Raw genomic sequence first — 23,064 nt, 5'->3', positions numbered from 1 at the left:
TATTTTTTGATCTGTTGCTGACTAACTACCAAGCTTGTTGGTGATCTCATTCTTATCTATCATCTCAGTTTTTACTTCTGACATTCTTTATGCAAAGTAGTGTTGGAAACTTGTCTTTTCAATCATGATTGTTTGAAATTTTATAGCATGGAATCTTTCAATTGCAAGGAAACTTAAAATTGAAGTTTTGCTTTATTATTTAGGATGTACAAGTTTTATGTTTAAAGTCATGCATATTAATGAACTAATTTGCATAACTCAACAATCTTGGTTAGATTTTCCATTCTAACATGGGGGAAATATGACTTATAGAATATCTGTGATCCCATAGATTTATAAATCATGGTATAGTCTCCACGCTAAAAAAGACAAGTTTCAAACACTATTTACAGTTCTTTATCTGTTAAAACCTTATTAATGTGTCTAGTATACAAAACATTTCCACAGGTAAAAAAAGTGCTAGCCCATCTCGTTCTTATGAGAATCTGGATCCAAACAGTGGTAACTTCATGAGACCAAACTCCATGAAAGCATGGAAAGAGGAACAGGATAAAATCAGGGAAGAGGAGGAACAGAAGAGATTGGCAAAGGAAACTAAGAAATCTCGCTCTCGATCTTCTTCCCCTAAGAAAAAAGATGAGAAAGACGGCAAAGATGGCAAAGGGAAGGAGAAGGAGAGGTCATCATCCCGGACTAGTAGTCGCGGCGGCAAGGATGAGAAAGAGAAAGACAAAGATAAAGAAAAGGCGCAGGAGTCTAAGTCCTTAGAAAGTGTACCTGAGATTACTGAGCCCCAAGAACCAGAAAAAGTCTTTCCCGTAAGTTATAGTGTTTCACAAGAAACAGACAAAATCTTTCCCAGTAGGGTTTTCCTCAAAGTATGACATGATCTGTAAGTAAAGAAGCTAATCAGTACAACAGTAAGTTTTGAACAAGAATGAAAGTACAACAGATACACAAGCTAGGGAGTCTTGTTATTTATAAGAATATGGTAAGACTCCCTAATATAGCTTGGATTTTTATAGTCTACTTTGGATGGACACTTGTGTACATTTTGTGTGATTTTTGTTGGGACCAACCATTACTGGATATGAACATAGTACCGTTAAAAATGGGAACATATTATAAAGCAAGAACATCAACTTCCAGAAATGTATACCAATAAATTTTGCCCTTCGATGAATTATATCACTTTACTAGTGAACACAGTAGCTTTCAAAATACTCACTTGCTATATCATGTTGCTTTCCTCCTTTGTTTTGACAGTTTACTGGTTATGATGTTGGTAATGATTTGATCCATGCTTCTGGTGTCATATCCACCCTCTTCCCCTCAGATGGAGGTCAGATTAGAACAGAGAGAACAGAGTTCATTCAAGGTAGGTCAAAGGTTAGAGTTCAAATATCAGGACATAAGAGTGTTGATAGGATACTGTAATGTCCATACTCAGCTTTTATAAAATAACTCAAACTGAAACTGTAATGTAAACTTTTATCCTGAAATTGTCCTAACTTATCATTCTTGCTAGGCAGAGCACAGTTTTCCACTGGTGCATCTGTAAAAGGGGGGTGGGGGTGGGCGGTGGGCGGGGGTCTGTTAAGTGCTGCCATAAAGAGCCTAGTGGTTAGAGACTTATAGGGTGTGTACGAGAGTCCTCCTGAAACCATAATGACCTTGGTTTGCATGTTAACCAGCACAACTAACTAAACATGCAATTTGTAAATGAAACACGAAACCCTCAATTGTGACATTGGAGCTAAGACAGCCTGAGGTGGGATTCCTTACTAGTACATGTAAATTAGGAAAGTAACAAACACAGTTGAGTGAAGAAAATACAAACCACTTAACCATCTTTTTTAGTCACATTGTTCTTTAAATTCTGAAAACTGAAATGTAAATTAGATAGTATGAACAAATCAATTTGCCGTCGGTTAGGTAATTGTTCACTTTTTTTTTGTACACAGGTCCAGTTTCTGTGAAGACATGTGTGTTGAAAGATGGACATACATTTGTGATACACATCCTGGAACCCAAAGAAGATGCCATAGCAGAATGGGAAGACATACCTGATGAAGAACTTGATAGCGCTAGAGAGAAAGCTGATGATGAGAAATCAGAGAAAGAAGACAAAGTTAAAGAAGGTAGGAAGAATTTGTTAATTGTACTTGTACGAAGTCATACTGTGTGGTGTGGGTTCATTTATTTATTCATAAATCAAATATCCCTTTTGTAATATAATTCAGTGTGTTACTTTTATGTGTTGCGTTGCATTGTGTTGCGCTGCGTTGCATTGTGTCATGTCATACTTTTCTGTGTTGTGTTGTGTTGTATCATACCGGCCATGTTATGCATTCTTGTGTTGTGTCATGTACTGTTGTGTACTGTGTTGTGCTGTGTTGTATCGTATGATGTTGTATCATGTCATGCTTTCTTGTGTTGTGACATGCATTGTTATACTGTGTTGTGTTGTATCGTATGATGTATCATATCATGTCGTGCTTTTCTTGTATTGTCATGTGCTGTTGTGTTATGTTGTATCATGTCATACTATGTTGTGTTGTGTCATGTCACGCTTCATCAACTTTCATGATATTGTTACTGTGGAACACCATATATTGGTGTCTTAATAAATCTTCACTCTGTTTTTCATTTGTTCTTTTCTCGATGAAACTCGTAACTGTATAAGTTGAAACAAACAAGAACCTGAAAGTAAATTTTGTAGTTTCCATAAATAAAAAGAAACTTTTCTTGATAATGGTGGAAAAGTTGACATTAATAGATTCAACTGCATAACTTTTAAGTGATGGTGCATTTGTTCTTGTTTGTTGTGCAATGTGTTTCATTCATCCCTGTTCATTTTCATCAAAGTTTGATTTATATGTATTGTTGTGTGACATACCTTTCATAGAATGTTCCTCAACACAGCTATCTCACACTGTTACACAGAATCTCATCATCCATGTTTATCTTTCTACATCAAAGATATTCATTATCTGGAATCTACTGTCTGTATTTCTATTTTTCTTTCTGTGATAAATGTGAGCAAGTAACGTTAACTGTGCACTACTTCCACTCTCTCCAACCCTCGTAATGTAAGATGAAGATGTTATTACATATTGTTAAGATCACCCTCAGTCCTGCCCACTCCCCTCCCCCTCCCCTTACATTCACAACCAACTTATTATCTAGACAAGAAAGTCACCTCGAATTCTTTCACCCTCAGTACTTTTACTCTCTGATGATAAGCTTAAATGTTAACCCCCTCCCCCTTGATAACAAACTCCAAGTTTTTAAATTTGCCCCCTCCTGTTGTTCCACCCTCTCCCTCAATCCACAACCCCACTTAGAGTTTTCTGCAATTCACATTTGTTTCCCTCCAGGCTCAGTTCATGCAGTTAACACTTCCATAGAGGCTGTAAATGTTACCAACACAGATGACAACAACATAGCACCACCTGCCCAAAGGGTGGAAAGCCCTGAGAAAAAGGCAGATTGTGATTCATTGAGCAGTATGTTTTACGAGATGATTTGTGTGCCATAGTTGGGTGGTCGTCACTAATCTACACTAAACTCACTGTAACACACATTCTCACAGTTAATTGTATTACCATGTGTAATATTCAAGATACTTTAAAGGCACAGTAGTTGTAATTATTGACAACTTGTAGTAGGTGTATGTGGTGACAATTAGGAATTCAGAAAGTTCATTTACCCACATTTTGACAGTTAACTGTTTCATATACTAGTACATGTACTGCAATGCCCTCATTTCTTTGATCAGAGCACCCTTGTGTATTAAGTTAACTCTCCTTTGAAAAAGTGCTGCAAAGTCTTGAACAATTGAGGCCAGCAAATATCCATAAATTTCCCCTCATATGTTTTACGGAAACCTCAATACTAATTTAAAGTACCATATTACCCAAAATGTAAAGTTATAAACACAAATGGTGCTGAATTTGAATAATAGGTAGTGTAAGAATTCATTTGTGGTAGAGAGTAACATTTGCAATACATCGAACTTTATCTCTGATTCTGAAGTAAAGGGAATTGTACAGGAAGTGTTTAGTTGATTACGTCACCTGCCACAATAGTCAATAGTGACAGCTACTCTGCCTTTAATGAATAAAGTAAACGGATAAAGTTGTGTGCACTATACCCAGAAAGCCATACATTCATTTTTCATCAAAGTAATCTGTAGACTATCAATAAAACTGATGATGTGGAGTAAATATCCAAATATTGATCATTTTTTGGTATCCAAAAGATAGAAACATTTGTAGCATCAATCACAAACTGTATTTGGCAATGCATGTATATCAGATGATGATTCCAGTACTCTTTAACATGTAAATGTTCAATAGGAAAATATGAATTGCAGTTATCTAAGATTTACAAATCACCGCAGTGATAAATAACGGTTTATGAACACATCATCATGTCAGTTCAGTAAGGTTGTATCTGCCTATACAATTGCATAGCAGATATGACCTTACTGCACTGACGCGACGACATATCGATGTTTAATATTTCACCACTTGAAAAGGTACTATGTGAAAAATGAAACTGATGGCATGGTATATACATACACATCAGACACATCTTGAATATTGCATATCTAACACAGTCAACCAATCATAGTAGTGTATACTTTGATATTTGTTCTCACAAAATTTGGTCACATTTTTACATGTTTTTCTTCAATTCACTGTTTCAGCACACCACATAGCACTGCTCAGCAAATTGATACCAACAAAAACATAACAGTACACTTCATTCCAAAATTTCTTGGCACAGCATTAATTCGTCCTTGCTGAAGACTTCAAAGCACTTGGCTTTCATTCCTAAAAAAACCCCACGCCATTCATTGACAACTTTAACAAGTTACATTGTACTCATGACATGCCATCAAATTCATTACACCCTCTGGCTTGTATTACCGAAAAATTCGCTCTTTTAAAAAATTGTAGATTTTACGTATCTGTCAAGTTGCACTCAAATTTGGTTGTTTGTAACTTCATCTTAATTTCCTCCAAAAATTGTCAACATTGGGAAATAACATTACATGTATATAAAACTGTTTTCATGTTGTTACATCATTGCTAACAGGTTTTCATACTTTTGTGATTTTAAAATGGTATATTGGTGTTAATTGTATCATGTTGCGTAAATATTTAAAAAATTCATGTAAAATAAAGTGTGAAGGTAACCTTAAAGTGTGTACTAAACTAATTGATACCCATTATACTTTGTAATGGGTTTTTTAAGTTGGTGGATGTGAGCAACCAAGTTTGCTGTTCTATTGCCTCTTTTTTCATCTTTGCCTTTTGCCGCTTTTGTACAATTTTTTGCCCTTTTACCACCTCTGCCACCAATTCTGTGCCTCCTCTCAGGATATATGACTGATACTTTTAGAAACATTTCTTGTGTTTGATTTTAGCCTTCAAAAAATTTCCAAAAAAAAAGTTGGAAACAATAGAAATTTGGTGGGAGATTTGAAAATTTGATAGGAAATTTGGTAGTTTGATGGGAGTTTTTGAAAATTTGATGGGAGAGTTGAAAATTTGGTGGAAGATCTGAAAATTTGATGGTAGTTTTCAAAATTTTGCCAGAAATTTCGTAGTTTGATGGGAGTTTTTGAAAATTTGATGGGAGTTTGCAAAATTTGGTGGGAGATTTGAAAATTTGACAAGAGTTTTCAAAATTTGGTGGGAGATTTAAAAAAATTTGATCGGGTTTTCAAAATTTGGTGGAAGATATGACACTTTGGTGGGAGATTTGAAAATTTGATGGGAGATTTGTTGTCAAATGGTGGAGAGCTCATTTTGTCTGTTTTGGTGATGAAAGTAGTTTTTGAACTACGAAACTTTGATGGGAGATTTGAGCCCAAATGGTAAAGACTTCAGCCTTATTTATGATCAAAGTACAGTTTTTAAAAATCTAATTTTGTCTAAATTTTACACTTTTTTTCTTTGCTGCAGTTGGAAGTAGTCTCAAAGAAGACATACCAATCGTTGTCAATGGCGACGAAGGAAACAAAGAAGTGAAAGAAGAAAAGAAGAAAAATAAACCAATCTCTACATTTGGATCATTTACTGCTGTGCTAAGTGATGGAATGACACTCTCTATGAGTAACTATGGCAACCAAGGCAAAACAAAGTCAGGTATGTGATCTGACTTTATGTCATGGTAAAGTTATAATCTTGACACTAGGTGGCGCACTGCACATGTCACAAAACTTTGCGAGTCAGATGTAAGACTTTAGTTTTATTTCTAGGTACTTTTTTAACCTGAGAACTAGAAACACTTGGCAAGTATTTTAGAGAACAAATAAAAAACAATCTCTTTAATAAGATCAGGAAAATTCAAATATTGAGTAAAAAATATCTTTAAATTTATCTGTACTTACATTTGAAATTGAAGACAATTGTGGATGTATCGTCACAAAACAACCCATATCAAATTAGAATTTGGTTTTGATGCATCCCAATTCTACTACGAACACAACACAGTATGAAAAGTTGTATAAAATTGAAGAAACAGACTCAACTAGACCATAATAATATTTAGTGTTGATTGTAATGAATAACTGTGAGGAATAATTTGTAAAATATTTTGTATGTTTGATTGTTGTTAGTATCATTGTTGTGTAAGTAATTGTTGAAAATATTATTTATATTTGAAATGTTTTGTATATATATAGAGGAGAAAGAGCCAGAGATAATGTTGCCACCTCCACCCTCACCAACTCCACAGCCCCCACCTTCACCTGGTGGTAAAGGTAGGGCCTCCTCTGGTAAGAAGGGAAAGAAACAACAACAGCAGCAACAACTTGAACTTGAAAAGCAACAAGCTGAGCAAGAAAAACAGGTCAGTTTTTAAATTCCGGTTTTGAAAAGGGATGTTTTAATGATAGAGGATGCTTGGTCAAGTAGAATTGTATCGGTCTGTCACTGCATGGGTGTAGCTGATTTTAAAAGTAGCCAGTAAATTTGAAAAATAGGCAGTAATATCTAGGAATGAGACTCATAAATCTGCCCAATGATGGAAAAATACTGGTTGAAACAAGGAATTTTTAAACAAATTCCTGAACACAAGACACGTTGTGAATTTGATTCCAATGTTATCTCTCATTTTCAGGAGGAAGAAAAACCAGCAGAAGAACAAACTCCAGCCGAGCCAGAAAAACCACCTTTTCAACATCTAAATATTGCCTGTCCTGATGGACTTGTAGTCAGATACTTCCAAGAACACACTGTTGGTCAGTTCCTTTTATAAATGTTGTACACATATCTTTGTCTTTGACAATGTATTTCATTGTGTGTGTGTGTGTGTGTGTGTCTGTGTCTGTGTGTCTCTGTGTGTGTCTGTCTGTCTGTCTGTCTGTCTGTGTGTGTGTGTGTGTGTGTGTCTGTCTGTCTGTCTGTCTGTCTGTCTGTCTGTCCATTTCTTTATACCCATTGTCCTGTCCATGGGTCCATAATCTTGATGGAAAATAAGCTAAAATACAGGAATGGTTCAACTACTGACAATTTTTACCAGAAGTCACAGAAATCATTTTCTAACTAACAACCTGATCCATAAATGCAATATAAAGCACATAAAATGGTGAAAAGAACTTCTTTAAATTCTTTTTTTTTGACACCAGCACTACATGTATTTATGTCAACCAGGGGTTAAGTGAATACCTTGGTAACAATTTAATCTACTGTGATTTCTGTAGGCATCAAATGTGAGGGTGGTGAAGATAGCATAGGAGTCCTGGTACGTCAACATTACCCATATAAGACCAGTGGTAAACATGAGTGTGAATCAACACGTAAATACCCAGCAATGCAAGAAGCATCCCGTGTTATCAACAGTGATGGGACAGTCGTCAAAGTCATGCTAGATGGATCTACACAGGTAAACAATCACATAGATAGTCATTTATTCCTAGGTATAAGTCAAACAGTGCAGGGGTTAGCAGAAGTGTAAATAATCAACTGATGTATGGCTGAATGATACGAAAATCTAATGTCACTGATCAGATGGTGACACAACAATTGCATATCTTGGCAAAAGTGATGATGAAATTTGAAATACTTAATAAGCCAAATGATTCATAGTATTCTTCTTACTCAGAATCAATTCTTCATTTGGTGCCCCAAGTGTGTAACTTGGCGAAAATTATTAAAATTATTATTTATTGCAGAAAGTTGAATTTTTAATGTGTCAAATATTCTCTGTGTTTATCTTACTTCAGCACTTCATTTATTGCCCAATTCAATTCTAAGGTCGACCAAACATTTAAAAGTATGATATAACCACACATACTTTTCTCGTTTCTTTTTTTTTTCACTGGCAACTACCCAGTCAAACAAATTTTAAAAAAGGGTCACTGGTATTGAGTTCTATAGATTCTGAATTCATTCTTAGTGAATGTGTGATGTTAATGTTTTTGTTTAATTTCATAGGTGTTGTTTGCCGATGGTACAGTGAGTTACAATGCAGGTACAGGTCCTATACGTCCTGTTACTGGTATGCCTATCAGTAGAGATGGTTCACCCAACCGTCTGGGAAGTGCCATGAGTATACAGGGAAGTGACACCCATAGCAAGAAGAGTAAGTTTTATATCCACATCTCATTAGTAATACATTTATTACCCATTTTACCATGCACAGGCCAAGTTGAACAAAAATACTGAATGTATACTCTGAACTGAATATAAACCTTGTGTATTTTGGATTGAAGTGCAATCAACTTGTCTTATGAGTGGCCGAATTATATTGATGATATTGATTATCATATGTATATTTCAATCTTTTTACTTGATCTTATTTTTCTAACCATGGCCTCTCTCTCTTCTTGATGAATACCGTAGTACTGTTGATTTTGATAATTATAATTATTACATGTCTGTTTTGTTTATAGGTATGCTGAAAGGTGCTCCCAGTAAGCTGGGTCAACCGTCCATCCCAGAAAAAGAACCAGGTTCTCCAACACCCATGCTGGATGAGAAGGCTGGTGAATGGGTGACCACCACTCCCACTGGAGAAAGAATTGGCACCAAGGCAGATGGCAGTAAATTCAATGTGAAGCCTTGTATGACATTCACTGCTACAGATCCAATGACAAAAGAGGTACGTTGAAGTGATCTTTTTGATCCGTTTAGACCTGGGGATGAGATTGTAATTTCACAGAATGTAAGTACACAGATTTGAACAACAACAAAATACTGTAAACCTGGAAATGTTCGCGTAAGATTTATTTTCGCTAATTTCTCTACAAAACAAAAACGCGAAAATAAGTAGTGGCGAAAATATATATTTCTGCATAATGCAATGTACCAGTATGATTATTAGTGAAAATTAATCTTTGTGAACTACATGAAGACTGTAAAATCGCAAAATTTTCTAGTCGTGAAAATATGCAGGTTTACAGTAAAATGTTACAGCTGTCAAAAAGTGTGTACGATAACTTTGCCAGATTTTCTGTTTGAATGTGTACAACCTGGCTTGTACATGTATAGTATAGTATAGTATAGTATAGTATAGTATAGTATAATATAGTATAGTAAAGTACAATGTCTAGTATAGTATAACATAGCATAGTATAGTATAACATAGTGTACCTCCTTCGAGTCATTAAATAGTGCTTATCAAAGTCAATGTACATAAATTATAATGACCACTAAACCAGTTTGTCCTCCTTGCATAGTATGCTTGATTTGACATGAAATAGTGCAAAAATGCAAAAATATATTTATGTATAAAGTCAATTGACATATAATGACCACTAAACCATCTTGTCCTCGTCATATATTCAGCCATTTAATATCTGATATATTGATGACTGACTAAAAATTGAACACCCTGTTTACAGGAGGTTCTTACACGTGAAGACCGGGTCCTGACAGTGACTAGACCAGATGGTACAAGAATAGTTGACCACAATGAAGGCACTAGAATCACAACTTTCTACATTGATGAAGATGAGACTTGTCCAGATGATGATGAAACAGGTAGGTTTATCAATCATGCCATTTTTGAAATGTGTTGCCACTGGTGGCGCACTCACTCTAGATAGGTCACACTTCCGTTTTGCGGTAGTTATCGATTGCATTCATGATAGCTCATGCCATGGAACGCGATCCAGCAAAAGTACTTTTGGAAGACTGAGTTGACCATCTGACCATCGTTGCATTATTGCTCAAGATTATTTTGTTTGCAAACACTGAATACAACAAATATATCTGTACATATTATGAGGTATGTATTTTATATGACAGGAACTTATAAATACTTTTGCTATATCGCGTGATGCATGTCGCTATTGGAAGCAGCATTGATTACAACTGTAAAACGGAAGTGTGAATGTGCCACCGGCAACAAAACATTTTGAAATAACGCAAAGAGTGTCAAGAAAAGAAATTAGAATATTTGTGATGTCATCCTTGTATTAAGACCCCCCAAGTAGTCAAACAAATGTCAAGTGTCGTAGAGCTTCTTTGCTGTATTATAACCCAAAATGTATATAACTTATAAGTTGATAGCAACAATCCATACAAGTGTACAAAAGACAGAAATAGGTCTGACTCAGTGTGCCCTCTAAGCCAATTTGACTGAAGCACACAATTTCTAGTGACGCACCAAAATTTGGTGTTCCCCTATCTCTTACTATGTGGTGACTCACAAGAAATGTCAATTTTTATCATTTTGACTGACAACAACAAAATTTGGCTATCATTAGAGGGCACACTTGATCTCTCTGACTGGGGCTTTCCTTTAATTTGATAGCAGTAATCAGTACAAGTGTACTGGAGACAGAAATAAGTCTGACTGGACTTTCCTTCAATACAGACAGGCTAGTGAGGAGTTTGAAGTCTAAAATACTATATCATTATTTGTTGTATCATCAGGTGAACAACGACCAGCAAGAACAAAGAGAGTACAGTACGTTAAGATTGAATGTGTGGGATATGCTACTGTGATCTTTAACAGAGAAACTACTGTAGCTCGTACTGTATTTGGCAATGGCACTTACATCGATACCAAACCTGATGGAACCTATAAAGTGTTACACTTGGATGGCGGTGAAATGAACATAGAGAAAGATGGCACTGTTGTATACTTACCCAGCCCAGATAATAATATGATTGATATGAAGCCGAGTATCTATCTGTTACGACACAACCATCCAACGCTGATTCAGACTGTCGATCCAGAAGGAAATACGTTCAACGTGAGAGCAAATGGAAAGACTGATGTTGATAAGGTCTTCAGTATAGAGGACTTGTATGCTGAGGATGAGAGAGAGGAAGAGAAGAAGCTAGAAAGAACTGAGATTGTGACGTATCAACAGTACGCGCCACGGTTTTTCATCATCAACGAGGATGCGACTGGCACAGAGTTATTAAGACACTCGGACATTGTGGAGTATTTAACGTTGGCAGAGGGTGATCCAGCAACTGCCATTTTGAAAGATTCCCTTCCAGACTATCCGGGTGTTACAGGTATTACGATCCTTAAGCCACACATCGGAGGAAACACTCAGAAATGGCTGAACCTGTTTGGGGAGCAGAATATTATCCCGAAGAATCTACGATCCAGAGACTTCAGATCAATGCCACCGTATGAATTCAAACAGCCCGGGCCGCAGTTTGGTACAAAAGTGGGGAAAGGACTTGCAGTTGGCTCTGTTCCGAGTTCATTAGTAAGGGGACCATTCTTTCAGTGCCCGAAAACTTTAGAATTGAGACAGTTGATTAAATATAAACCAATCAGTGAAGAGTTAAGAACGCGAATGTTGGCTGGGCTCAAAGCGTACGCAACAAATGCAAAGAAGAGAGATGAAGAAGCTGATATACTGGCTGTCCAAGATCCAAGAAGTGAAGAAGAGAAAATACACGCTGCAGACTTAGAGCTACAGGTTAGTTAAAACATCCCTCAATCCTGTTTATCAAAGTTGTGCATAGTCTACTCCATTTTTGTAGTTTGTACCAGTGTTTTATCTTATTTCTTGGTTAAAACAGACAGATTAGGAAGGTTTGCTCATCATACAAAAACTTTATTTGCATGTCGAATGATACCTGTGTTCATGGGAACGAAACTTGAAATTTCTGGAAAATTCATGTTCAACAGTCTAGGATATTTGCTTGTAAAATTAATTGCAAGTGTTTATGTTCTTTTAAAATCTTATTAAAAAGTAATTATTCCTACACTTTTGAACGAGTATTTGAAATTTATAATAATGTAAAATGTAAATATGAAATATTATTGTATGATTGGTGACAATCAAAGTGATAAGTATGCTGTAATGATATAGAGGATGATAATAATATAATAATCATTCAAAGGTTTATTTTACAATGTGACTGTTCTACCCTAGTGGAGTTCTACCACCTGATAAATTTTGTAGGCAGTGCTAGTCTCTGATTGTCTTCCCACTTCCAAGTATGACAAACCAGTCATTGACTTATCATGTCATTACAGGCTGCTGTTGATGCAAAATTAAGGGAACAAGCTGAAGGGGATGGAACAGGTGATGGAACAGCAATAAATGTGGAGGATGAGCAGGCATTTAAGACGAGGGAAGTGATGAAGGATGACAATGTAAAAGATCTGTATGAAGACGCTACAGCTCCTCCTCGCATCCCAACACCACCTCCTCCAAGACCTAAACGAACAGAAGCTGACTGGGAGAGAGATAGGTAGGAAATTATTACTACCTACTTTGAAAGTTTCTGTATGAGAAAATTTTTGTGAATTTTTGGTCTTCAACCGGAAACTTACTACTCTGTCAGTTCAGTAAGATAGACACAAACTAAAACTATTGTTGTGACATGTTGATGTAAGCTATTGAATGGACATTGGTTTAATTGTACTCACAGTAGGGTGGTGTTGTGATGACATCCATGATTTTGCAGTGAACATTTTCGAGGACTTCCCGTGTTTCCACATAGACCCTACATGTAGGGTCTGTGGTTTCCACTATCTTGATTGCAAAGGGTGATTATATCTGCACAACAGCAGCACCACTATCACCCATTTGTGTAATCTACCGCATCAAACAACAATAGTTTTAGTTTGTGTCTGTATTCTTAACCTAGACCTTGATTGCCACAGTAGTAACTTTACATTCAAGTTTGACTCATGATACATTGTATTTATGTACAATATTTTTACATGTACATCATGTAGAGTATCTCCCTAGATGAAGGTTTCATATTTGCACTCTTGCTCATTTTCTGTCTTGCTCATTTTCTGTTCCTCTTTCACAACAGACAAGAAGTAGAGCAAGAGAACAGAAACAAAAACGCCTTGAAAAACCATGAAGTACCTCCTTACTTTGAAAGTGAGTGGGGCAAACGATTCCTGTTGACAAACCAGGCACCAGATATGGATAATTTGACCAAGGCCCTAGCAGTACAAACCAGAAAGGGAGAACCAGAGTCTCAGTCTAGCACACCAGCATCAACACATATTAGTCCTGAAAGTGGGCAACCACAGGGTAAGAATGAGAATAGACGATAACATCATTTTATTTAAAAAGTTAACAAATGACATAATTCAGTTACATGTACTCAGTTTGCAAGTCACTTTCAAAGAGCGTTTATTGTGATGGTCCCAAGATTAAGGTAATGAAATGATGGCTAAGATTTTCAGTACAGACAGTAATTTGTCTGGCTATGGAGAAATGAAATTTTTGGAACAATATGTCAAAAATTACATAATGAACAATGAATGTATGGAGAACTATTTGAATTAATTGTACAACTTTGCAGTGGAAATCACTGCGTACTATGTTACCTCTACTATGCAGTTACTGTATTATTTCAGCCCTTGTTCCAGTCAAACGTTTGCTAACCACTTGAAGCAGTCCTAGTTCTCCAAACAATGCAATCTTTTATCTTTCCAACAATTCTCAGTACCTACAAATAGAATATTACTGCCTAGGTACATCATAGACATAATGAACATTCCATTTCCTGGTCGACACCATAACTTCCACTCCACATGCTTCACATGCAGTATTATAGGCATCCTTGAGAATACAATGTAAGTCGACCTTCTTGTTCTATGGTGACCCTCTAGCATGAGGTATTAAAAATGCTATTACGGGTATTGAGAATTGGAATGATATGGTGTCGTCAATGTGGTTATCTTCAGTAAGGTTGAATCTGTTAAAATTGTCATTTGTCAAGACAATTTTAGTAAAGGTTTCCTGCAGTACAGAAATGTTTTGAATACCTGCCAGATTTCACACTGTTTGCCTTTCTCAAGGAGACAGATAAAATTTGTTGCAGCTTTCATTTGGTCATAGATAGATAATAATAGTGAACATTATGGTGTGTCTCTTTGTTTGAATTGCAGAGTCCTCCCAGCAAAGTGATACATCAGAGACTGTCAGTCCACAAAAGAATACAGTATCTGTACAGCAGTGCTCCCCATCTCCACTACCACAAGGTATTGTATGCATATTTCACTATGTATCTGTGATACATATAAGTGACCAACATACATGTGTCATTTTGTGTGCTTGTTTCAACAACTGAATATATTTTGAGTATTAGTTTAATTGATAGTGAGCGCATTACACATTAGAAGTAAATACTTAGGGAAGGGGTAATTATAAATGAAAAGTTTAGTCAAACTTATTTCAGCATTTCAGTACACTACACTTCTACAGGCAGAAATAAGTCAGACTATACTTTTCCTTTAAAAAATGAAAAGAGAAAAAACTTACTGCACAAAAGTGAAAGACCCAGTATACATCTAGAATGGAGATTGAAATGAGATCTTTAATTTCATGAAGTTCAGTTTATTTTCTGATAATTGTTTATGAAATGTTTGAAATCACTAATACATGTATAACTTCCTGAACTTTGACATGTGTTATTTTAGGAGTACCAACCACTGGTATGACCCCTGACCTTCGTCCAACCAACCCGACACCAGCCAAGGCCAAAGGCCAAGGAAGTCCTACTCCAATCAGACCAACCAATCCAACCCCAGCTAGAGCATCAAATCCTGGAACAGTAAGACCAACTCATCCGACACCTACTGCTATGGAAGGGGCTCACTCTGGAGTTCATTTACCCAGTGAGACACCATCTAGCTATACCTCCATACCAAACTATCCCCCATCTACAATACCAGAACAGGTTGAAGAACCTTCAACAGATAGATCTCAATCAGGTATGATGGATGTTTGAAAGATTCCCTTATATATAGCGCCCTCAAGTGGAAAATTGTAGAAATGACTTAAATTTGTGATGGAGCTTACAAATACATTGCGCCATCTAGTGGCACACTGTAGTAGTGATGCATTTGAGTGACAGAACTTACCGATGTATAGCACTCTCTAGTTTTAAAACCATTTGAAATTGTATGTCATACATGTACATCTCCCTGATACACAGCACTCTTTTTCAGTAGAATCTAGGGAATACATAGATAGAGATGATATGCAATACCTCTGTAGGTCCCACACAAGTTTCTCAAAGAGTGGTAAAGGGAGTGAGCTTAAGGTCCAAAGTAGTAGCAAAGTTTCCAGCCATATGAAAAGGACTATTTACTCACAGTTAGGTGTTTTGTGTCATAGTTTTTATATAAATCCTTGCATATTAATCAGTACATTTGCATAATTTGTTACAGGAAGTGAAGTACCAGCTGGTAATGAAGTTCCTTCAGCTCAGAGTGATTTGGTCTTGACTCGTAGTTTGATGACAAACGTGATTGGAGAGCCAAGAACTGACAAAGTGCGCCTTCCTGCAGCCATCTTAGGATCAAAACCTGGTGCTTTGTCTAATGAAAAGGTAAGTGAAATGAAAATGATATTGTCAGGGATGGAAAGAGTTGATACATATATGTCACATTAGACTATCATCATCACTGTTATTCTTAACTCTCAGCATACATTACATTATACATATTAATGAAATTGAGAAAAAAAAGCAAGCAATAAACAAACCTTGATCTGTTATTGTTTTCACCCAATGGCATATTATGCTGAACATTACATTTGCTTTCATTAGTTATTCTTATTTCAATCAAATGCAGAAAAGTAGAATTTGACTCTTTGACCCCCCTCCCCCAAATAAATGAATAAATAAATAAATAACTGAATAAATAAATAAATAAATAAATAAATAAATAAATAAATAAATAAATAAACAAATAATTATGCTAGATGGAATATATTCTAACCAACAAAACATTAACAATTACTACAGACAAAATCAAATTTAAATGAAAAACAATTACTAATGATTTGTATACTAAGTATGAATAAGTACTATTTTGTTTCCTTCATTAATTGAGTTCTTTTTATATGAATGATAAATTTTCAGTACATGGTGCTTGAGGATCCAGTACGTCGTAAAGTCTATACTTCATCAGTAGCTGGCGGTGTTCCCAAAGTACCAAACATGCGTGGATTTGAAATTGTACCATGTGAGGTTGACTTTGGTAACTTAAAAGAAGGCAGCACCTATTCCTTCCGTGTACATTTAAAGAATGTTGGTATTGATAGCTGTCGGTATAAAATCAAGCAACCACCACCATCAACTGGACTGCGAGTAATATACACACCTGGACCAGTAAGTTTTGAACTATGAGGATGTTGTTATTACATGCATAATTAGTGCCTAAAATAAGACTCTCCTTGCAACTAACACAGATTTGTTCTGTTTTTTCTTATCACAATGTCTCTAATTTTTTCCTGAAATAGTGGATAAATTGAATAAACGTTTCTGTTGTTTGCCAGTTTGTGTGTGTTTTAGACTTAGGCAATCTTTCAAGTCTCAATTAAAAAAAAAATGGTTAATAATCCTCATGTTCTTGTCGATGTCTTGGTCAAAATTTAGAAACTCCAGTTTTTGGCAGTGGAAAATCTCATAAAACTACCAAAATTGCATAGATTTTAACATGATATTTTGTTGGGAATCTTGTTACAATACTTGGGAGATCTCACATGGATTTTGTCTTGCTTTATTGCCCTTAACAAAAATACTGTATTTTGTCATTCAAAATCATTCATGCAGTACTCTCTTTTCCTTAATACACATAGAGAAAACAAATTTCCCCACTCCTTATTTTCAAGATCACAAGGTGAAAGTTGTCTGTTAATTCTCCTGTATGTGACAATTTGTACTGATCCAAATAATAGCTGCTGAAAACTTACGGTTACATAGTTATATGGGCATGAAGTAAAATTCAATATTTGTTAATTTATTAATTTACATTGTTTGTTCATAGGTTGCAGCTGGTATGAAAGCTGTTCTGGAACTTGAGTTGTACGGCATTGCTGTGGGTGTGGAAGGTGGTAATGGACAGGGATCCATTGCACATCATCTAGAAATCATTACGGAAACAGAGATGCTCTACCTGCCTATCACTGCAAATATCCTTTCAGAGATTTAGAGGCAGACAAAGACAAATAGACAGACATACAGACATACAGACTGACACAAACAGTAAGACAGAAATACAAGCTGAAAGACAGTGTGTGTGTGTGTGTGTGTGTGTGTGTGTGAGAGAGAGAGAGAGAGAGAGAGAGAGAGAGAGAGAGAGAGAGAGAGAGAGAGAGAGAGTGTGTGTGTGTGTGTGTGTGTGGGGGGGGGGACTTAGAGAAGAGAGGCAGAGAAAGAAACAGGGCAAGTAAACTATGGATAAACAGTGAACAACAAATAGTGATATGAAGATATACTTTTTATTCTGTTAACTTTACTAGTGTGTTAGCCTTGACCATTCCTACCTATCCTGACAGCGTATGATTATGATGAGCGTTGTCGCAATGGTAAAATCCCATACTTAGCACCAGGTGTAAAAGTATTGTCAACTAGACCACCTTCAAGAGAGGGTATCATTAGACCCAGAAAGGATCCCCCATACCGTAAGTTTTTACAAACGTGATTATTCCAATACAGCCTCCCTTCTCATTTCTTGAGAAGATCTGTTGACAATAATCCCTCATATCATTTGTCAGAGGAATATATGACAGCCCTTTCTCTGTAGTTTTCTCACATTCGTAACATTTGCACTACTGAAAAAAAGTTGGCCAGAGAATGCCATCGATATATAATGCAATTGACCTCCTACATGAAAATTGAAACATAAAAGGGTAGGCTGTCTTTCCTAAAATGCAGTTGTCTGGAAAATGAACTATAGAAGGCGCTGTTACTTCCAAAGTTCAGTTTGTCTAGCAGGGGTACAATTACACATAAAGATGGCCGTTTTGATTGTAATTGGAGCTTGTCTTGCATATTTATGGTAAAGCATACAGACCACAGTTTATTGTAAAGCACTTTTTCACCCAACACAAAATGGAAAATATCATGGCTACATATGTGAAGATGTTGTTGATAACACCTCAAAATATAACATTTCTGTTTTTTTCATCTTCCAGAGCAAGTGGAATCCTCTGAGTCAGAAACTGTTGTGAGCTGAACCCCAAACCAACCTGTACTGAGATAAATACATCATCCCGCATGGACAGAATAGTTTTATACATTGTATGAAAAGGAAACTACTTATTGAATTTTTACCCTAACCTCTGTGTAATATTTTTGAACTTGTAAAATATAAATGAATATTCCCATGATTTGAGATATTTTTACATAATATACCCCCGTAATTCTCTAATTATGACGACTTTAACTGAACAATTTACCGTCCATTGCACTGACCTTTGTTTATTTGTCAACAATACTTTTTTTGTACATCGGAAACTTTTCATGCTGTAAATTTCTTGACTCTGTAATTTTTTTGTATCCCTACTGTGGTGTGAATAAAATTATCATGAACTATGTATAGGATGTTTGAGTGAAAGTGTGGATGTGTTTATGAAATGTGTAAAAAAAAAAAAAAAAACTGTTGTTCTAAAACACAAAGAGAAAAATTACTTAAAGTTGTGGATCATACATTTAAACCAGTCTTTTTTTCAATTCATTTATCAAATTTGATATTTAATAGTCATGACAACACAAGTGACTGACACCTATAAATGTTGAACTCAACTTTAAATTGATTTTACTGGCACGAAAGAAGATATTCAGTTGAGGTTTGCTATACGAAAAGTCAAATTTACCCACCTTTACCCAACCTTTACCATACCTGTGACCCACCTAACTACCATCTCTGTCAAGGGGTAGTACGAGACAAAGTGACACTTTTGACTGTTCACAGCCCCCAGGGGAGAGGTCACCGGGGGTGAATTAAGTCAAGGGTGTCACTTCGTCTCATACTCACCACATTTACACACCCTCTGCTAAAGATTAACCCCGGTGGAAAGACATGGTCAAATATGACTTTTCGTAAAATGGTGGACTCTAGTGAAAGTTACAGCGGGTTAAAAATACACCAAACTCAACTTTTACAGAAGAGGATATGAACAATAAGTTATTTATTGATGTAGTAACTAATGGATATGCAATATCATGTCTGGTAGCGCAGAATTTTTCTTTCGACAAGGCGTGAAGGAACAGCAATCTAAAGTTTTGCCTTTATTGAAGGCATTCAGTTTACATCTGATATAAACATATTTTTGATCAATAGCATAGCATCAATTGAATCGTTACTATACAAAGTTATGTATTCGAGTGAATAGACCCAATTATTTTTATTCAAAACTACTGTCTAGTCTCTCACTCACGCCATTATGTCGTATTTATTGTCTACGTTTCTACTAGTATAGGTATTTGGTTGGAGTTACATGTCAATTCAACGGAACAACATGAATAGATGTGTTCTCCGCTGTTACATTTGATTACGTTATTTCATCGAAATTCTAAAATAAAACAGGATAAAGGACAATGTAGCATAAAATAAAGATGATAAATTCAGTATCTGAAGAATATCTTTTCTAATATTTCAAAGGAACAATATGAATATATACATATTTAGTTTAGTTATTCAGCGTGAAGGCACTCTTACATTCGATTACGCAACGAACTTCCTCTTGGTCAGTCATGAATAAAGGTTGAAAGTAACAGCAGCGACACATTCTAATGTACCACCCAACCCCAACCACCAACCCACCAGAAAATAGTATCTTAAATCAAATTTTATTGCATTGTTAGCCATCATTCCAAGTTTTTTATTACTCAAATAAAATCTGACATTCAAATCCTCAACATAAACAACATGGAATGTACCCTTCTACATCTTTTGGTAATTCTCATACACAAATAACCTTTATTACTGGGAATAAGTAGTCACATGCCAACTTGATGACTAAGTCTATCTCATTTTGACACCATTGCAAAGTGGGAAATTAATGAGCACTCATGAAATGCCTTTAACAACGATTCATTTACTTTTTAACATGATATTTCTACAGAACATAGAGGGAGAACTGAATACAGAACAAATAACAAAAACGTTCTAAAGTAGCTGCCATATTGATAGTTCCAGAACTATCAAAACTATTGCACTCTGCCACTTCGGTATAGAGCACTGTCTTAGAAGATTGCGACTAACCAAGTTTTATATATATAAAATGTATATATATGCTTTAAGTTTCTCATCAATTACTCAAATCTACCTACCAAATGAACTGATAGTTGATGAAAAAAGAAAGATTTTCAACAGTTAAAGATGTATTGAAATTTTATTAGGAATTGTGAATTTTCAGAACTTGTTAGTAACGGTGGTTGCGTCCAATAATTAGGATATAGAGTACCATGCCTCATCAGAAGTGTTTGATCACACGTGCTCTAAACAATATTGTTCATCATGTTCATGGCCTGCAAAAATGTACACTTATCTGTCCCAAATACCTTATCTAAGGCTACTTATGAACTTTAAATGAAGACATTAAAGTTTACCATTAATCCTTTTTTCTAGGTGAGCCGTGCTGTAGATTGTGGTATTTCGAGTACATATAGTGCTATGATACCAGCTGTCATGGGTTTAGCTCAGGTTATAGCTATACCCATCATGGGGGCTATAGGCAATATACGTGGGTTGAGAGCCCACATTCCATACGGAACTTCAATGGCTGTTTGTGGAACAATAACTATTATAAGTACATACACCAGGACCTTTACAGGTACTTAAAAACTAGCTGATTTACTCATTTCTCTGTCCAAAACTACTCTGTCTAATACTACATAAATTCTTATACATGTCACTCGTTACGAACATAATGTTAAAAGTCACTTGTCGCAATCTCGCAATCTGATTGGTCGAGAGCCTTGCAAATGTGAAGCCGTATTGTTCACCAACAGCCGTATTGTGTGCTTTTTGTTTCAGGCGGTCGCTGCAATTGCAATGATGCTATAACAATTCGTATACATGCAACTTATTACGAATTCAATGATATTCCCCTTGTCAGAGAATTTAAAGTAATTTAACTTACCAAATGTCAATAATGCCCACATTTCTGTATTTTATCTAGTATGTCAAAGATCTGTTTAACATAAAACTTAAGAAAATGTTGAGCTTTTTAAATAGTGATTATTGTCCCGTTTAAATCTTTTGTACTTTCAATAATCTGTCTTCGCAGGTCAAGCCATCTTCATTATCATTTTTGGGATGTCTTTTGGGGGCTTCACTGTTTTTATCGCTATAGTTGTGTCATCTTTATTTGGTGCAGAAAAGGTTGGATATGGAACAACATTATGTGTTCAGGTGCAAGGATTAATTGCACTTCTTACAGCACCATTGTCTGGTAAGACTTTATAAATTTGTTCTTCACACTGTTATTTATCAAATAAAACAATTTAATGATAACTTTCAAGAAATTAGGAAAACCAATGAGGACAAAAAATTGGAATTTAGCAGGTAGAAAAGATTTTTTTTTACTTCAAACGTGTTATGAGACATTGGATATACATAACTTATAACACATATTGATTGCATACAGCCTTAAGTGATTGGCTTATGGTATCACATGGTTTGACATATAGTGACTTCAATTTGCATACAAAGGGAAATATTCGTTTTCTATTTTCCCTAGGGTACTTTTACAGTGGCAAAAGGAATTCTACCGTTGATTTGCTTTGACTGTGGAAAGAATACTTGCCGGAGAATATTATGTGTTATAATAAAATATTTCTATCTATGTTATACCAGCTAGTGGGGTGGGATGGGGTAGGAGTGGTGTGTGTGTGTGTGTGTGTGTGTGTGTGGGGGGGGGGGTATGAACACAAAACCTAGTAATAATGTGTAGGGAGTTTAGCCTTGAAAGCATCAGTGTCCTGACTGGCTTTCAGATCATTATTATTGTCTGGCGTTATTCGGGCACCAGTAGACATCATATTACCCATGGTGTTGTTATATAGTAACTGTTTGCTTCGATTTTTTGATAGTGATAATGTGCACGAGTATACACTGAATTACTATTAACTCTTTTATGAAGCTACATCATCAAACATGTACACTATACGCACAATACGTTGAACTTGAACATTAAGGTTGGTTATTTATGTTCAAATAATCTTCTTTTAGCACTGTATCTATATATGCCTTGTGAACTGCACATTAAAAGCATAACACAAGATTGCCACATATGTTTAATCTTCTTTTCTAATTCTCATCTCCTAGGGTGGATTCGTGATAAAACTGACGTCTATGATGGTGCCTTCTGGATGGCAGGCGTTTCTCTGATCCTCGCTGCTTTTGTAGCATTTACTTTTCCAGTCGTGGAAAAAATGGGTAAACGGAAATATAGCAATCGAAAGTTGACGTATGCAGAAGACGTTGGCCACTAGGACGATGAAGGCATAGACAATAACAGGACGTAGATGTATAGGTAACCCATTCGTCAAAAGGATTCATGATTTGTGACTCCACATGCAACTTGTAAGAGAATTTAGAGTTTAAAGTACCTTTTTAATAACCCCATTAAAGTGGAATAAAAGCAGGGCTGCATTTCGTTATGTTTATGAGACCCAGAAAGATCATTTTCACTAATCCTGCATCGTGTGACCTCTCTAAAATGGTGTTATTGTATAATAAAAATTGACAAATCTAACTTAGACGACACCTGCTGTACATGGATAATGTATTTTTGAAACCAAAGAGTTAAGAGTTTCGAAATGCAATTAATTGAAGAACAAGCAGTTAACTTTTCCTTACACT

General features: G+C 35.8%; 2 protein-coding genes across 6 annotated transcripts in view; both read left to right on the top strand.

Annotated features, from left to right (window-relative positions):
• LOC144453898 (sperm-associated antigen 17-like) overlaps positions 1-18,806 on the top strand; it is a 46,973-nt gene extending 28,167 nt beyond the window's left edge. For 4 of the 5 annotated variants that reach the window (XM_078145248.1, XM_078145247.1, XM_078145249.1 and 1 more), the window contains 21 exons: positions 448-818; positions 1,267-1,378; positions 1,965-2,141; positions 3,381-3,509; positions 5,979-6,161; positions 6,701-6,867; positions 7,138-7,258; positions 7,721-7,902; positions 8,454-8,601; positions 8,912-9,120; positions 9,863-10,001; positions 10,899-11,908; positions 12,472-12,689; positions 13,263-13,489; positions 14,353-14,445; positions 14,884-15,177; positions 15,637-15,797; positions 16,332-16,580; positions 17,239-17,383; positions 17,738-17,875; positions 18,389-18,806. In XM_078145248.1, coding sequence (XP_078001374.1) covers positions 448-818; positions 1,267-1,378; positions 1,965-2,141; positions 3,381-3,509; positions 5,979-6,161; positions 6,701-6,867; positions 7,138-7,258; positions 7,721-7,902; positions 8,454-8,601; positions 8,912-9,120; positions 9,863-10,001; positions 10,899-11,908; positions 12,472-12,689; positions 13,263-13,489; positions 14,353-14,445; positions 14,884-15,177; positions 15,637-15,797; positions 16,332-16,580; positions 17,239-17,383; positions 17,738-17,875; positions 18,389-18,429 — 4,514 coding nt within the window. In that variant the 3' untranslated portion in view covers positions 18,430-18,806. The remainder of the gene's footprint in view (positions 1-447; positions 819-1,266; positions 1,379-1,964; positions 2,142-3,380; positions 3,510-5,978; positions 6,162-6,700; positions 6,868-7,137; positions 7,259-7,720; positions 7,903-8,453; positions 8,602-8,911; positions 9,121-9,862; positions 10,002-10,898; positions 11,909-12,471; positions 12,690-13,262; positions 13,490-14,352; positions 14,446-14,883; positions 15,178-15,636; positions 15,798-16,331; positions 16,581-17,238; positions 17,384-17,737; positions 17,876-18,388) is intronic. The other variant, XM_078145250.1, reaches the window with a different exon arrangement.
• A 2,065-nt stretch (positions 18,807-20,871) lies between these two features.
• On the top strand, positions 20,872-22,694 carry LOC144433155 (monocarboxylate transporter 3-like). Its single transcript, XM_078121465.1, has 3 exons — positions 20,872-21,031; positions 21,488-21,652; positions 22,528-22,694. The coding sequence occupies exons 1-3, from the start codon at positions 20,872-20,874 to the stop codon at positions 22,692-22,694; spliced, it is 492 nt and encodes a 163-aa protein (XP_077977591.1).
• Positions 22,695-23,064: the final 370 nt, after the last annotated feature.

The sequence above is a fragment of the Glandiceps talaboti genome, chromosome 3, assembly GCF_964340395.1.
Source record: "Glandiceps talaboti chromosome 3, keGlaTala1.1, whole genome shotgun sequence".
NCBI lineage: Eukaryota > Metazoa > Hemichordata > Enteropneusta > Spengelidae > Glandiceps > Glandiceps talaboti.
This window is presented reverse-complemented; position numbering and strand designations above follow the sequence as displayed.

What these genes read in the sequence shown, in the direction of transcription:
- LOC144433155 (XM_078121465.1), top strand. Translation starts at nt 20,872, where the DNA reads ATGATACCAGCTGTCATGGGTTTAGCTCAGGTTATAGCTATACCCATC. An exon ending in ATACACCAGGACCTTTACAG is followed by an intron (nt 21,032 to 21,487) that starts GTACTTAAAAAC and finishes CTGTCTTCGCAG; the next exon opens with GTCAAGCCATCTTCATTATC. An exon ending in TCTTACAGCACCATTGTCTG is followed by an intron (nt 21,653 to 22,527) that starts GTAAGACTTTAT and finishes CTCATCTCCTAG; the next exon opens with GGTGGATTCGTGATAAAACT.